General features: G+C 32.4%; 1 protein-coding gene across 4 annotated transcripts in view; it reads right to left on the bottom strand.

The window, feature by feature from the left end:
- LOC130892643 (nucleolar protein 4-like) overlaps positions 1-17,318 on the bottom strand; it is a 90,134-nt gene that overhangs the window by 40,329 nt on the left and 32,487 nt on the right. For 2 of the 4 annotated variants that reach the window (XM_057798156.1, XM_057798157.1), the window contains 3 exons: positions 14,156-14,210; positions 10,994-11,065; positions 2,044-2,186 (listed from right to left, as the gene is read on the bottom strand). In XM_057798156.1, the coding sequence (XP_057654139.1) occupies positions 2,044-2,186; positions 10,994-11,065; positions 14,156-14,210 (270 nt within the window). The remainder of the gene's footprint in view (positions 1-2,043; positions 2,187-10,993; positions 11,066-14,155; positions 14,211-17,318) is intronic. The other 2 variants (XM_057798159.1, XM_057798158.1) reach the window with 1 other exon arrangement.

Below are 17,318 nucleotides of genomic sequence, written 5' to 3'. Positions count from 1 at the left end.
CTGATTTCTCAGAATAACTGGACATATCGCCACCGTTCCATTACAGCAATGTAGAAGGATACATTCTGAATGGTATACTAGCATATGTTCGCGAGAAATGTCATAATTTAAACGAATGCCTAAATATTATATAAAAGTTATAATAAAAACAAAAATTTGTAGAAATTGAATTTCTATTTCAAAGAAATATTTGTTTATGACCATACTTGTCTTGTAGAAACTATAAAACTGGCAGCACTGTAGGTATGGTAATTTGGTCTTTTAGAAATGAAAAAAAGAGCCAGAGGTCAGCGTACAAAGAAACAAACAAATTCCACTTGTACGATACCAAACACGGTGCGCGTTCAAAAAGGTAAACTTTAGAAATTCTTTTATAAAAGTGGCGATGCAGGTGCGATACAAGGAAGCTAATTTTCACTACATGCTGGTACCAAAAATGTATTTCCAAGTATATATATTAACTACGTAGCAAGGGGCGACTTCAAGGATAACGTAGTCACCGCCTTTGTTGAATACCCTTAAACTTGGTTATGAATAAAATTAAATGAAACTAATTTATGTTAAAAAACCACGAAATCGATGATTTAAAATGGCAATGTATGGTATCTTCCTAAATTCCAATAGAGTCAGATAATCGGCAAGTGTTGATACTAGGTTAGCTTCCTACTGCTGTCCTTGTAACCCCAATATTTTTAACCCAACTATATTTGTTATTATTGTAACATAGTCTACCAATTTCATAACTAGTAACTGTTCTCCTCAGTATGTCTTTAATCATCACTAAATTAAATATGGTTTCAGACACGGGATGTTTAAAACTTCTATTAATTACAACTAGATTTGTTGTTATGGGTCTAAAATTGATAGTAGGTCATGTATTTTTCTATAGTCTTCAATCTTCCTATTTTCCTAGGGTTTGTGTTGCGTTAATTTTCGTAGCCTAAAGCTTGCTTAGGAGTGACCTAGAAGTTAGTCTGTGTGTGCTTTTATTATTCAATAAATTTGGATAGCATGTGATGTATTGTCACTTTCCTTGACTCCTTCTATGTAATGTGTCGTAAATACTTACCATGTCTTCAACTTTAAGAAGTTATGTCTAATATATAGTTAGTTCATATCAGGAAATGAGAATAAAACGTTCTTTGGAATGATTCTACGGTCATTTGATACTATTGGGAATATTTTGATGAAACATCTACAGCCAATTTTCAGTTACATATGATACATTTAACAAAAAAGCAATGTTTCACGTTGAACCCTACAAATGTTCTAGCTAAACATCTATCACATGTCCCACTACAAAATAATATACTAGTTTTTTTCAAACTCCGATGTTTTCAAGTTATGTAGCTATTTCAACTCTATGGAAAGGATAATAGTGAGGTACATAAGCACGATCCTATGAGAACCTCAAATGTAGACAGCACATAGTATCAGATCTAATGCCTATGGAGTACCGAAATTTTTGCGGTGTAAGTACTAACAAGTGCCAACTAACAAAAATGTTTTTTCTGTAAAGTGTAACGAATATTATGAAAACTAAATTTCCTGTTATTCATTTTTAAGTATAAAGTATTAATTGAATGTAACTTATTGTTTACATGTTACTATTACAAAGTAAATACAGGGTATTTAATGTTTTACTACGGCTAGAATTTGCTTTCCCTGGCCTTCTGTATCAGGAGGCGAAAGCTTAGTTATCTAAACGCGCAGCGTGATTGTGCATGTTATTGCAGTGGTAATGTAAACAATGTGTCCGGTATAAACTAAAATAAATTTGTTTCCCAAATACTGCATAAACATAGAAAAAAGTTGTGCCAACATGGCGACAAAAAATTTCGTCATTACCTTTGAACTTATTAGAAAACCTTCTTGACTAAAATATACATAAATGAAGCCTTATTTTGACTAATGATGTATCAAACTTAAACAAAGTTCATAATAAAATTTAAAAGCATATTTTTCTATGCTCTATTGATGGTCGCAAATAAATCAAGACCATTAAAAAAACAGTGGTAACATGAATAAAATTTCAATACTCACTGAATTATCCCTTGTTGTGGGTGGTGTGGCTTTTCCTTTTGCTAGCCCTAGTGCTGAATGGTATTGGGCCCATAATCCTACCATATCCTCACTACCAGGTACAGATGATACATCCTGTATATCACTATTTCCGTTTCTATGTCCTGATAAGAAAAAATACTTCGAATTAATGATGATTTTTATGCAAACATGATTTTCGATTGGTTCAAAGCAGCGAGAAGAAAGGTACTATATAATGATTATTTCACCCATTAATCAAAAAGCATGTACGAGTACGTATGAAATGTAACCAAGTAGTAAATTATTACTTTTAAACGTTTCGAAGGGTGCATGGAGCTAAAACGGAGTCATGTAGCTATATCAAATAGAATATTTTAAGACTAATCTACAAGCTATAGAATAAAGGGCAGAATAATTGAAAACTGCAAAATAAATTAATCTACTTTAAGTGTTCACACAAGTCTACATATATGTTGAAAGAAGAAGAAAAATGAATTATATACTATTCTGATGTGAGACTAAATAGAATTTAGAAGAAATATATAAGAGAACATGACAAAGCAAAAAAAGGCGAATTTTTGTTGAGAGAAAATCGAGAACAGATTTTTATCTGCGCGGGAGAGTCAATCATTTTGTTATTTTTTTAATGGAATATAGTTTTTTGGATAAAAATCATTCTGTTTTCAACTCTAGTTTAGTAGGTTAAAGTTCGTTAACGTTTCTCCTATTTTTCAATCGTTTCAAATACATTAGATTCATGGAGAGCATCCAAAACAGATGTTTATTAGATATTCAAATGTTTTTTGCAAAGCTTTTTTTTCAGATTTTGAGAGAAGAAATGCTAATTTATAGATGAATTCGGAGAAATTCTGACTCATGGATTTTGTCATGGAAACTACAAGTATGAGCATTCTTGAATTGTCCTGGTACAAATGAGATTTTCCCTTGTCGATATATAGTCGTTTTTTACCAAATTTCATTATAAAGACCAAGTAAATTGGCATAAGATTCGCCATCGTTTAAAAAACATTTATTTTCACTGCTGTTTGGTCTCTATATGTCGTAGGAAAGTTTTATCAACAAAATGGCGCAAAAACTCAAATTGTGGTTAAACTTCGCCAAACATTCCTGTAAAGTTATCATACGACTGCGTCTGTCTGTCTGATAGTGCAAAATTGTAACTTCTGACCTAGTGAAATATTTATAGCTTCCAGAATCTTTTTCTGTGTTTTCATTAATCCATCAGAAAACACCATACAGTAGATTTTCAGAAATTCATTGAAACCATTGACTATTGATAGCTGCCAAACAAATACTAAACAACGTGGCCTATTCAAACTTGGAACATATATTGTATAATGACAACTGCCATCTCTAGGACAGGCCAGGTACTTCTAGGACTATCCTCGTATCTAGCATTTACTTGCGTGATACGTTTTTTGCTTGTTCAGCACTATGCCTGTGAAACACAAACTCGCTTGTTCAAATTTTAACAGTAGTTGAATGGCGGCCAGAAATCAAAATATCACGGACTTGATGACTCTCTTTTTACCCCACACTAACTCGGTAAAATGAGAGGAACAATGTAATGAGAGAATTGTGAAAGAAGAAAACAAATTGTAGAGGTCGTAACAGATAACCTATCAATCGATCTCGGGTCTATCCAAGATAATTTCTTCAGATTAGGAAATCGTTTTTACAATAAAATTAGTGGATATCGTATTTCAACAACTGATTTAGAGATAAAGTCTAGTGATAAATGAAAATTTTGGGACTACAATGAACAAATTTATCAGCTACATTTTAGCAAAAATAGCGATTATGATCTGTACAAAAGTTGATAACACGAGAGAGGGCGAGATTGTCCTACTAAATCTGTTATTGTAAATTTTGTTAAAATTTTATTTTAACTTCAATTTTTAACAAATATACGTTGCGATGGTTTTAATAACACTCATTTTTATCGTAATCTTTATTGTAATACTTTTAAATAATAAGTAAAGAAATATATACCGAGCAATTTGAAGGATACAACTAGCTATGCCGCTGTGCTATATTATGTAACGTTTGACAGCGGCATTTAGTGTATGTATTATGTTTGCAATGAAATTCAATTGTTTTAATTCACCTTTAGATATTTTTATTTACTTTATGTGTTCACAATTTTTTGAAAGAAGCTCGAAATAGCACGCTGATGTCAAAAATAAGTTATTGAATTATATATCCATGTTTACAGTACTGCATACTTTTAAGACTCATAAATTATTCTTCCTTTCTTTTCGTTCATCAACTGTTTTTACAATTCTTCTCCACAGGTTGTGAAGTATAGATTTTTGCACTCCAATTCAGTTCTACCCCTCTTATCTGTTTCAACTTCTTCAAACTAAAATATTTTATTTTTAAACGATCACAACTTTTGAAATATTCCCAATAGAGACTTTTTTAGATAATTTGATTTTCTAAATAAAAGCCATCTTTATTTTTCAAGGAATAACAGTTCTTGAAATAAATAAGAATAGAAAAATTTCGTCAGTATAGACGGAGAATCTCAAATTATGATACAAACATAAAGTTTTGATCTCATGATTAATTAAAAATATAATTGCAGTATAAAAATCAATTTTTTGGTCACGAAATAAGGGCGAGCATATGAGGAGTTCAATTCGTTCTGTCAGATAATTAGAACCGCTATTTTGAGCTGCTATCCGTCATATACCGAGTGAGTTTTATGTATGGAACGCCTCAATAATCTCGGAAACGACTTGTAGATTTCTATAAATTTTTGTCTACAGGGGTCTTGTCATACGGCCGGTATTATCATGGTACGAATTGATATTTTAATGATATTGGGGTATGATAATTTGTGATTCGTAATTTTTCTACTTCACAAATCTGGATCTACTTCTAACATGACACAAACATTTAAAGATTTGTCTTCAGTTGTTGTAGATTTTCTGCGCCATGATTTGGATAAATATTTTACTGCACCAGTTTTGTTAAACGTTTTACTAACTTACTGACACTAGACCTTGATACGAGATTTGTATTAGTACATAAATTATTAAAGAATATTCATATCAAACGAGTTTATTCAATCCTAGCCATCTAAATGTACAATATTTATTGTAACTTTGGTGGAAATACTGTAAATGTAGCTGTAACGCCGTATCACAAGATCATTGTGCGTAAAAATTCATGAAAATCGTATAAGCCGTTTCCGAGATAATTGAAGCGTTCCATACATAAAACTCACTCTGTATAATTGAATTAGTTAACACTTGAAAAAACACTTAAGAATTACTTCTAACGTTACTTGTTTGATGTGTTCTGACACCATCTTAGAACCAACCAATGCATCAACTAATGTAAATTTCGCGGATTGTCACCTATCAGAGAACTACTGAAAAATGTTAGATGGCGAGAGTTCAATGACCCCCTTGTTATCTATATAACGTCTAATACCCAAGGATGGCACTTGTTAAGTCCTTCAGCAGAAAAAATGCCTTAACCGATCATTTAAAAATGACACTGGCTCTTAAACAAAATATTAATATTTGTTCAAAAGTATTTTAAAATATCGACGAAAAAACAATAATTTTTTTGCCCAACTGATTGAATTAATAGGATTCAATACAAACTCTGAATGTACATTTCGATTTATCAGTAAAAATTAATCAGCTTGTCTAAATTTGTTAACATTGTATGAACAGCATCGAAGTTTACTGATAAAACTATTTTATAAACAGTTGAATTTCACTGCATTTGTTCGGCTTTGAATTTGCAATTCAATCACCGACATTGCCACAAAAACAAGGACGAACAAAACAACAAGTCGTGTGTAGGTATTTAACGTAAAGTTCAAAAATAATTGGCCATTTTATACACAACAAATTTAACAAAAAAGCCTTGTTTCCTAATTAGGTTCATACACATAATAAGGTTTTAAATAAATATAATGTCACTAATCATAATATTTACGAGTCTGTTTGAAATATCAAATTAACATATTTTCACTAAATTCATATACACGGTACTTAGTTACAGAAATTGAACAAATTTTATATTTTTTGGCTGTTTGTTTCGGCTAATAACTGCTTTTATTCTAGAAAATTCATTAATTTCAATAAAATAATAGCAAGTTTTTTTATTCTAAGAGGTGAGCCGATTCCATGGTTTCAATCTGTCTATCCCACGCAACGATTCATCTCTTTTGTTCAATTTCGATACTTCAATCTTCGAAATTGTCCGAAAAAAATGTAAACTGTGAAGATAAGATGGATGAAAAATTGAAGAAAATATGCTTACCATCGAGAACACCAATACTACTGATTTTAAGCCAACAGGGAGGATAACCGACTGAACCTTATAAATATAAGGGACCAGTTGGTAGATGTCGGTGCGAATGGAAATAAAGTTGGTAGAATGGGTAAACAAATATATAAAATTCGTCTTCTCAGTGAGTTTTGAGGGAAAAATTACTCCCTACATACATACTTCCTAAGCGCGAGAAAACGACAAAATCTTCCAATATGCTCCCTATGTTGAAACGGTTAGCTTACCAGTTAGCTCAAAATCAGCACTCATAGTGTTGAAGTGTATTGGACCGTTATATTTTTCCTTTCATCAAAATAATTTACCAACCTAACCTAACCTAATCAAAATAATTTACCAACTTAATTATTAAGCGTTACACAATACGAGGGTTGCTACTTAAGTATTGAGATAAACAAATAAAAACAAATATTTATAATTGGATCTGGTTTTATCGTTTTTAAAAATATTCCCTATTAATATCAATACACGTTTGCATGTGTTTATAAGAATAAGGTGCCAAACAAGGATGACCCATCAACCCCATGTTCAAAAACGTTTTGGTATGAACTGATGTATGAGAACTCCCATTGACCAGTTATTACGATAAACATTTGCTTCGAAGTGTTTCGTGCGCCAACAACTTTTGTAGGATTTGGGTCGTCTTTACCCATACAGTTGATTGTTGTCTATGCTTAGATCCATAATTTATCACGATTTTATAGACGTTTTTTAATGCACCGCAAATGAATTTTGACAGAATTTATTTGCATCAATATACACGAGCTTTTTTGAGCGATTATCAATTTATGTGATATCCAACGCAAGCAAATATTTTTGACAGCTAAATTTTCATGCTATATCGAATGTTTGCGTGTGGAACTAATGCCTAAGTATACCTCAATCTCACGGTATGCCACATACCGATTTTGCAATATCAATTTACGCTCAGCATCGATGTTTCCAGACACAACAGCAGATTTTGGTTAGGTTTTTTGGACGATTTTCACGAAATTCATCTTGTAGCGAAGTGCGACTACGATTGAATTTGGAAAATCAGTTAATCACGGTTGTATGATGGCTCTAGATGGTGCTTTATCACTAAAATTCGAAGTGAGGTGATTGACACACTGCTGTAAGTAAACATCTCAAATAGCATTCGTATGACACACGTTCCGAGTACATTCGACGTTAAAAATGTCATATTCATATCAGTATTGCCATATCTCAAAACTTAAGTAACAGCCCTCTTAATTTAATAGATGCAGATCCCAAAATTTCACACAGTAAAATCACAAAGTAAATAGAACACGTTTACATAGAATTCATAGAACGAATTTCGGTGAGAAAGGTAATCTTGGAAAACAAAACTTCTCATAAATTAATAATCTCCCAAAACTAGATATTGGAGTAAAGGCAAGCCCCCTGATGTAATTGAAGCAAGAAAGCAAGAAGCAAGAAAAGAAGTGTATGTTCTGTGTCATACTAGCTAGGATTCTAAGCAAAGGATTACAGATTTGATTAAATAATCAGTTTGGTAAAAGATGGATTTTTTGTATGAGGAAGGGTAAATAAATAGTTTATCAAGAGCACATTCTTGTGGATTGATATGATCATATTTTGATTCTAAACAACTTTCTTGGATAACTCTTCTTATTTTTGTCACCATAAAAGACCCGTTACTTCGCAGAAAAATAAGTTTTTTGGAAAATTTCCGAATAAAACTTATATAACAAGTTATGGTGATCTATGACAGAGTGATCCTAACATGTCATGATATTTATGAAGGCATCTATGGAAATATTACATGGTGATTCTGCTAGTAGAGGTCATCAGTCGATAAAAATTACAGTCACTACAAAACCATTTAACACGTGGATTTATGGCAAAAACTGTCATACTTTTGCGTCTACTTTTGCAGCAAATTTTAATCAGCGTTCATGATAATTTTCAGGCAGTTGATGTACTAGGATGGAACTTATTCTTCATAATATTGTTATATACGGATTTTAAAACAATATCATATTTGATGGATGATGAAATTTTTACAAAACTTAGTATAACGTCCAAGGATTTTTCATAATTAGTTATCGTCTTTTGTCGGCCAAGTTCAGGACGTTTTTTTGTTAAACTCAACTCATAGAAAAGTTTCATATTCCTTAAAGTTCTGTATTTGAATACGAATCACTAAATAATTAAGCTACCTCATCTTTTACCTCAACCTCTCATTATAAGAATTGTTCATCTGTCCTGTTTGATGAATTTAGTTGAAATAACTTATTATAATAAACACCTTTCACTAAATAAATGAATAAATTATAATTTATGACATTTAAATGTAATTAAAGACAGAAAAACCTATTGCTTTTTGACATCAAATATTTTTTTAATAGTTTGAATTTAAAACGACTGTAACTTTTGAACTATAAAAAGTAGAATTATGCGAACTTACGATGCTTTTTGTAATTTAATACATTATACAAAACAAAATATATACAGGGTGTACTGAGAGGTTAATACGTAATTTATTTTGAAGTAATGGTATACCTGTTCTCGATGCATTATTTGAGAATTTATTTTAATAGCACTAATAAGAATTTATGTTAGGAGATGCAGAAGAATTATAGTCACATAGCGAATCAACAATAAAATCAAGTAGACGTTAGAAGATGAATTAAAGGGAAACGATGTCACTGATTATTGACGAAAAATGGATATGACGTCAAATCGAGAGAAATAAAGAATACTTCACGAGGGTGGTTCAAATATAATCCATAATTTTTTAATTAAGACGCGAAAAATTGAGTGTCGTGAAAGTGTTTGCACTGAATGTTAGAAAGGCGTATAGAACAGCCGGGACCGCGTAAACTCGCTTTTTCGTGTACTTATAGCCATAAATGAGAATGATGTACCTGTGTCTGTTGCGCAACGGATCATTATTCGTTTTTTGGTCAAAGATAATGTAAAATCCGCGGAAATTTATCGTAAATCACTCGAGAAATTCGGAGAAGAGTGCCTTTCTAATATCAAGTGTATGAATGATGACAAACTTGCCTCATGTGTGGCGCGCACCAGAATGTCAGCGCTTTAGAGTCTGCATTTGCACTTTAGTACAAAATTTAAGCCGGATAGGTGCCGAGACTTCTAAATTTTGAGCAGAAATTCACAGGCTGTGTCTTCTGCAGTGATATGAAGAAGAAAGAAAAATTTTTTTGCGAACTGCGCGCCAGTTAAAGCAAAGGTTACATTATCAGCTGTGAAGATGTTATCTACCGTATTAGAGTAACCTACTAAAAACACGGTGAAACCAGTCTACAGATCAAAACGACGCGATATTCTAATCCGTAGTGCGATATTGCTGCAAGACAACGCCAGACCGTTTACGATGAAAACATTGAACGAATCGGGTTGGGAAATACTGGAACATCCTCCTTATAGTCCCAATTTGTCAACAATCAGTTCATTCAAAGAGGCACTTGATGGGCTGCGATTCAAAAGCAATGCATAGGTAGAATCATTCGTGCGCGAATGGTTACGAGACAAGTGGGCAGGTTTTCACGAAAAAGGCATTTGAAAGCATCCGGAAAGTTGACAAAAGTATGTAGAGCGTGACCCGGACTATCTAGAACAACTGTGAGAACTTCCAGCTGTATAACTTAATAAAATTTTCATAGCAAAGTTCCTGTTTATAATTGAACAGCCCAGCCCTTATATATCCAGCTAATTTATGAGTTACGAATTGTGCAGGAATGGAATTAACACCTGCATGGATCGTGTAGCAGTACTAATGGTTCTGCAGAGTATGATCATCGATTCAAAGCAAATTTGGAAATGCATTCATTAAATGGGTTGGCGAGAGTGCGGTAAAGCTGCTCTAGATATTTGCACACAAGGAATTAATGGGCTATGAAATTATCGATGACTTGGCAAGGCTTAGAGCCACTCAAACATAAGACAATCCGTTAAATATATGAAACCAACGACGACCAGAGGCTAGGTCGAGCAAAAGGACTATAAAAATATAACCTGGGCAACTAGGACACATTCTTAATATTAAATACACAATATAAGTCATGCTAGAAATAAGACAGCTAACGATAAAAAAATAGAAAAGTAACAGCGAGTATATATAAGCAAAAAGACGTCCTTCTTTATATGTCTTTTGAACTATATCTTTCTATACAAGTAGCAAGTTCAAATTTATAGGGTGGATACACATAATCTCTTATAATAAAGCCAATTTTATTTATTCCTTTAAACATATTTATACCAGGTGGTATACTGGTAATCTAGTAAAATATATTTCGTAAAAAACTAGTCGTAAAGCTACATAGAAACATTCTCCGACTATATTTTATCATCACAGAAGCAAATTTTGAACACAAAGATGTGAGACAAATATTTTGCATAAAAAGTAACCTACTCATTTTTCAGGCAACCTGCAAATTTGTTCTTTAGAGAAGAAGAATTTTTCAAAATGTTATATTCATTAATATTCGGTTGTATACATGTTCTAGAACTTATAATAAAAGAAGCCGTAGTCTTTGAACTTTACGTGTTAAATATATGTTGGATATAATTACAAAAATGGTGTTATAATCGTGTATAGTAAGTACTATGTGTTTGATATGTGTGTTACCTTGATTATTATGGTAGTTCCACGCCAATAGCATCAACTTGAGCTTGTCGCTGTCTTTCATAGCCCCAGCTCCTGCACAGCCAATTATATCACGATTAGCGGGGTTGATTTACATCGGTAAGTTTTTTTTAGTAATTATTATGTATAGTATGTTTTAACATGGAAATTGAGATTTTTCAATTGTGGTAACTCATAAAAAAATAATCAATTTACAGGTAATTTGAAATTTCTTCTTATCAGTTTGTGATTTCATGACAGAAAATAGTATTGAATAGTCTAGAACTACAGGTTATTGTTTTTAAATATTTAATATGATGGACAAATAGTTTAATGAGAATGGTAAAGCTAGAAATAATGTGAAAATGCTAGTTTATAAGAGCCAATCTGCAGAATCCTGCATACTCAAAATCAATAATAACAATGAATGTCATTACTTTATATTAACACTTTCAAGTTGATATTTCATATATTAGATTAATTGTATATTGGGGTTGAGAGTAGAGTTGAATAGATCGTACCACACAACATACCCTAAGAAGGAATGCAAACTTAGTTGTTTTTCAGTGGAAACAGCATAGCGGATTTTCGATGCCAGTGCCCCCGATACTACGTGGTAGAACTATTCTATTTTCGCTGTTTATTTAAATTTACAGCACAAAATATAAACTGTATTATAGGTTATGCATCTCCACCCAGTTCTAATGCCGCAGTTTCCTGAATTCACGATTATAAAAATCTTAGAACTGGGATACGTTTATTTACAAAATAATATTTACATAAATTTTCAACTAAACCAAGGAAATTAGTGGAAATAATTACAATATCACTTTTAAAATGACAAAATATAGATTTTTCTAACAAAGTATTATTACAATAATGTAGTACTATCATTGTTATCATTTTGGGATTCAAAACAAAAAAAATATTGTTATGAATACAAGTGAGCCGAAGAAGATAAGTTACCGATAAGTTGTATTTGTACATAGAAAGTGCAAAAGTTTATCCTGTATAATGCATCGTTTTGCTGTACCATGTCTACGACTAATTCTTAACTGTGAATCAATGAATTCTTTCGATTTCTCACATCTTCTTCAATGTCTTTAACTGCTCTTTGTTATTCTTCAAACTGTTTTTCAATTTTGATATTTTGGCTATTGATCCGATGAACTATATACATTACCATTTTCCTAAGTGTTAAATTGTTCTTACTAGTTCCAGCTACAGTCGAAAAACCCAATTTTTGTTTGTCAACACTTCTAATTTCCTTCACTTGAAAACTCCAATAGCTCTTCTATAGATAATTTGCCAGGTGTTGAGGCATAAACACTCGGACTTCAACTTGATGCTCTTCGACGATCATATCAGTGTCAACTATACCTATATTTACAGCATGTTCTTGGTTTTCTATACATGAATTTTGACATAACTGTGATCTTCATAATTAGAAGAAGACAATGAAGGCAGATGAGAATAAGAAATACATGGGGTAGCTTAATACTTAAAATTTTCTCTGTTGAAATTTGTGAAAGCGTTTGGAAAATTGAAAAAAAAAATGTTTATTTATCTTGACAATTAACACTACGATTGGTAAGTGGCAGAGCTAAATTTGTGTTGCCAAAATTTATGTGCCAGTTGACCTTCTTATTGGGTATGTTTTGTGGATCATACTGTAAAGTTGTGGTTTTATTCTGGGTGTATAAAGGAAATTTTATGTGGGATATGGTTTTGTTTTAGTGATGACCGTATTATAGGAGAAATTTTCCTCTGAGGGCTCAGCTTGTGGTGATATTTTTTGGATTGGAATATTTTTTCTAGGGTAAAGTTCGCTAAACACGTGCATACGCTATATATCTCGGATCGACTTAGGAGTATTAAATTAACAAATAAAATGAAATAAAAATGGAATGACTTCCTGATAAAGAGCGGTGCTGGGTGGCAGAGAGAAGGTGAAAGGGCGGTTATAGATGAGTCTGTATTCTCACTTATCGTCAGCCATTTGTTTGATGAGCGAATTCACTAAGCTACAGGTTTAGGATACACCTAATGGCTATAGAAAAATTGTTGAGGAAGGCTAGGAAATTACCAGAAAGTTCTTGGTCGACCGTTGCTAGTACCGAAAAGGAAAGATAATGAAGTTTCTTTTTAGATTTCAAAGATACTGCAAGTTAGTTCGGTAGTGTAGAAATTTGTCTAGAGAATAATGAAGTTGTAATGATAAAGGCAGTTACGCTTCAATGGGTTCTGGTTCGCACTGGAATAAAGGGTAATGAAATAACAGATTGGCCAAATTTTTAGACTTGGAGAACATCTCCTTTCCATTTATTTCAAACAGGCTTATGATTCAATATACAAGAAAACTATGTGAAGCTTTTGAAAAGGTACATAATTGAGAAATCTCCTTAAAATGAAAAGTTTTTTTTTAAATCGGCAGTGAAGTGAAACATTAATGCCGGTTTGTCGATAGAAATGGGCAATGAAATCGCTTTCAGTCCTTAGGACTGATGTAGCTTGGCAGCAGTCAATTTCACGTCAACCAGCTTACAACCTTTTAAGATCACGACTCCGATTAGAATAATTCAAACTATTCTCTTAACATAGTATAGTTGATGCAGCTTGGTACTTTCATAATAGTGACCGTCATAGATACTATCAAATGGCAGGCCATTTAATTTGTCAAGAATCATGAACTTGCTCCTCGAAAATACCAACCTAGATAGAAGACTGAAGAAGACGAAGCCTGTGCTTAATGTAAAAGTAGATCAATTGCAAAATTTTACATTAGTTTTAATGTTATTTTAGAATGAATTAAGGAATTTAAGACCCTTGGTTTCAAGATATTGATAGTAATTGATGATCAGATTACATTAATCAGAAAACCTTCCAGCTTTCTTAAAAAACAATAACTTATTCCAATAATCTTATAATGAGAAATCTGTCCATTTAAAATAAACGAAAAAATTATAACCTTACTTAATTTGAACAAAAAAAAAATGTTTGTCTCTATAATAAAAATCTAGTGCCGTTGTAAAACCAACCCCGCTCATTTTTTTTAATCGGTAATTTTGCTATTTAGATATGTGTGTTTAGTTTGTTAGAAAGAAATAGAATATTAAATGCAGCCCATAATGAACAAACTTGTTTTATTGAACATCGAATTCTTACCACCATAATGATCTTCATCGTTTCCTTCAGACGACTCCGGGGTAGGTAGATTTTCCTGAAACAAATAAGATATTTGAGCTTACTCCATAGTATATATTTTTAACGATTCTTCTTCAATTTGACACCAGGAGTCAAATGCATATTATGAACTAAGGGCGAATTATACATTGTTATTTTTTTTAAAGTATTACAATACGAGGGTTGTTACTTAAGTTTTAATATATGGCAACACTGATGTGAATATATCAAATCTGACATTAGCAAATGAGTTTGACATCTTTAATGGTGAACGTACTCAGAACGTGTTATCGTGAGAGTACTCTTTGGGTTGTTCACAGTTACTTGAAACATTCATCTTCACTCTTTGGACGACCTCCACTGTGATAAAACTCGTTGTACCAGTAGTTCAGATTACTGTAAGCAAGTTTTTCATAATAACTGGACATGTGACAGCCGTTCCAATAGAGCAACGTAGAACAGCCAATTTTGAATGGTATATCAGTACGTTTTGTCGTATTGTCGCCTTTTCGGTTGACAATTGCGCTCCGCCACTGTTCCTAACAAAATGATTGCTCAAGTAGTTGCCGATAGTGCCATGCCAGTGTAATTCGAAATATGATCCTGGTTGCAGTGCCGGCCGGTATGTCATTGACCCCTTCTAACCATGCGATTTGCGATTGTGAAAATTTGTTCTGCTATAAAAAGTAAACTTCCAAGTGACGTAGTTATCTTTTAGTATCAACAGGTCGTTTTCTTCGTGTTTCAAAAAACATCTACGTCTTATAAACAGTGATTCGAAAGATACGCATACACAATCAGTTTTAGCTGATTCGTTTTTTAACGAAATTGTTTTACGCAATTTCTTGTGAGATTTTTTTATCTGCAAATATATTACATATTTTTCATAGTTTTCAAACAGTTTTTTTATGAGTTGAATTACAAAAGAAGTCACTAAGTATTAAGATACCATATAAATCACAATCGTTAATAGATTGTATCGACCGTAAACTTATGTTTTATAAAATTAACAATATACTTGACAAAAAACCTTATCTTACATTAAGTAAGTCTCCGATGTAGTGAAAAAATTTATACATCCAGTTTTGGATTCATTAATAGGGATAATAACTTTCAACAATTTTCCGGCGTTTTATTGAAATGTTATACAAATAATAAAATAAGCTTCTGCTTCAGCTGCAACTTTTTCTTTTTATGATATTTTATTCTTGAAACATTTTTAGGTTTAAAAGAAGCTGGGAGTCAGATCTGGAGAATATGGTTAAGTGCGAAAGAAATTTAAGTCGATTTAATTGAATTTTACAATGGCTTTTATAAAGATGATTTTATTATTAAATTCTTTTCTCTACTCCACTTTTATGTTTGTTGGTAAGTGACTCCGCAATATTCGTGGTTGAACACTTGAAATACTTCTCAAACTCAAAACATTTAAGTTGTAATTTCTGAAACCTTTCTGATATTCATTCTGAATACTGTTTACGTTATGACTACACCAAAACTCACATAGGTACTCTTTGAGGCGAACGGCGAACCTAACTAATTGACTGTAAGGAATAGGCTTTTTTTGACCATATTTAAACTATTATTAAATTTAACAACCTAAAAAATCAACTCCAATTTTACATTACAGTGTGCTCGGCAATGCTCAATTTTTCTATCTATCCATGTATTGTATGAGCTAACTGCTGTATCAGCCGGATATTAACAGACCTCTTAGTTTGCCCATAATTACTCTTGTCACAATAATAACAGTAATAACAATAATTTGGTAAATACCAGTTTATTTAAAATCCTTGAGATTACCCAACAATTCTACTGTGTGTGCTGTGGGTATTCCTTAGCCATGCTAGTAGATTGTTGCGTTTTTTTTGCCTCATACGGCTTTTACTAGGTCTAGTTCATTGCCGTTTTGAGTTAGATGTGTAGTAATTCAATTCATGATTACATATCAACGCAATCCTTTTTCTTTTGCGTGAAGAGTTGTAATCTAATCTAATCTAATTTGTTGTTGATTATATTCCATTGTCAGACAACGCGTCACCTACTTTGAAATAAGTTTTTCATGCTCATTTAAAATGACTTGTCATATGATATTGCAATAACAATTTACGCACAGCATAGATGTTTTCTGTTACAACAGCCGATTTTGGATGACATTCACGAAATTCATTCCGTAGCGAAGTGCGATAACAATTGGTTTCGGAAAACCAACGAATCACAGTAGCTCGAGATGGTGCCTCATCACCAAAAGTCGAAGCGAGTTGATCGGCATACTGTTGTTGGTTTAATCGTCATAGAAAACCATCGCACCAATATGTTCGGTATTCAATTCCATTTTTTGACCAAGATGACATCGGTATTGCCATATATCAAAACTTTGTTTTTGAAAAATACCGAACTATTTTAGCTTCTTAGCCGGAGACTTCATATCAAAACAGTGCAATTCAAAAGTTTCCCAATTTCCGTTTCCTGGAGACATTATAAATTCAAATTTGTAACTGAATATTGGCAGTTGTAAACTTACTAGGTAATTTTTATAGATGGCATTACAATAACAATAAATTTTAACGGGACTTTAAAAGTAGTAACAACTCGATCAACTTTCGAAAGACTCCATTCAATAATACCAATTATTGTTTCTATTTGGATTAGATCAATGAACAGTAAAAGTTAAGCGCGTGTTTAACTAATTTAAATCTCAAGTTCGCCTCAGGATAGTTATCTTTTTTTGTAATTCTTCTAGTTTTCATACAATCAATAATTGGATATTGATTAATAAATTATTTTCAATAACTACAATTGTAAGATATTGTTGTCAAGGTCCCCCTGAGTAATAAACAAAAAGACAAGGAGTAGAATACTAGCAGCAGAGATGAAACAACTAAGAAAAATAAAGGGGATCACGAAGATGGACAGCATAATAAATATATTAATTATAAAAAAAGGTCAAACAGGAACCAATATGAAAAAAACTAGTAAAAAGATGCTTAAGATGGTACGGAGACATAAGGAAAAGAGCACCACAAAGATCGAATAAGACAGTAAAAGAATCAAGAATACATGAGATAATAAGGAAAGAGTAACCCAGAAAAACTTGGCTAGAGCACGTAGCAGGAAAAGGAGAAAGAAAAGGAAAACAATATGG

Source organism: Diorhabda carinulata, chromosome 4 (genome assembly GCF_026250575.1).
Source record: "Diorhabda carinulata isolate Delta chromosome 4, icDioCari1.1, whole genome shotgun sequence".
NCBI lineage: Eukaryota > Metazoa > Arthropoda > Insecta > Coleoptera > Chrysomelidae > Diorhabda > Diorhabda carinulata.
Note: the sequence above shows the minus strand (reverse complement) of the source record. Positions and strands in the feature narration are given on the sequence as shown.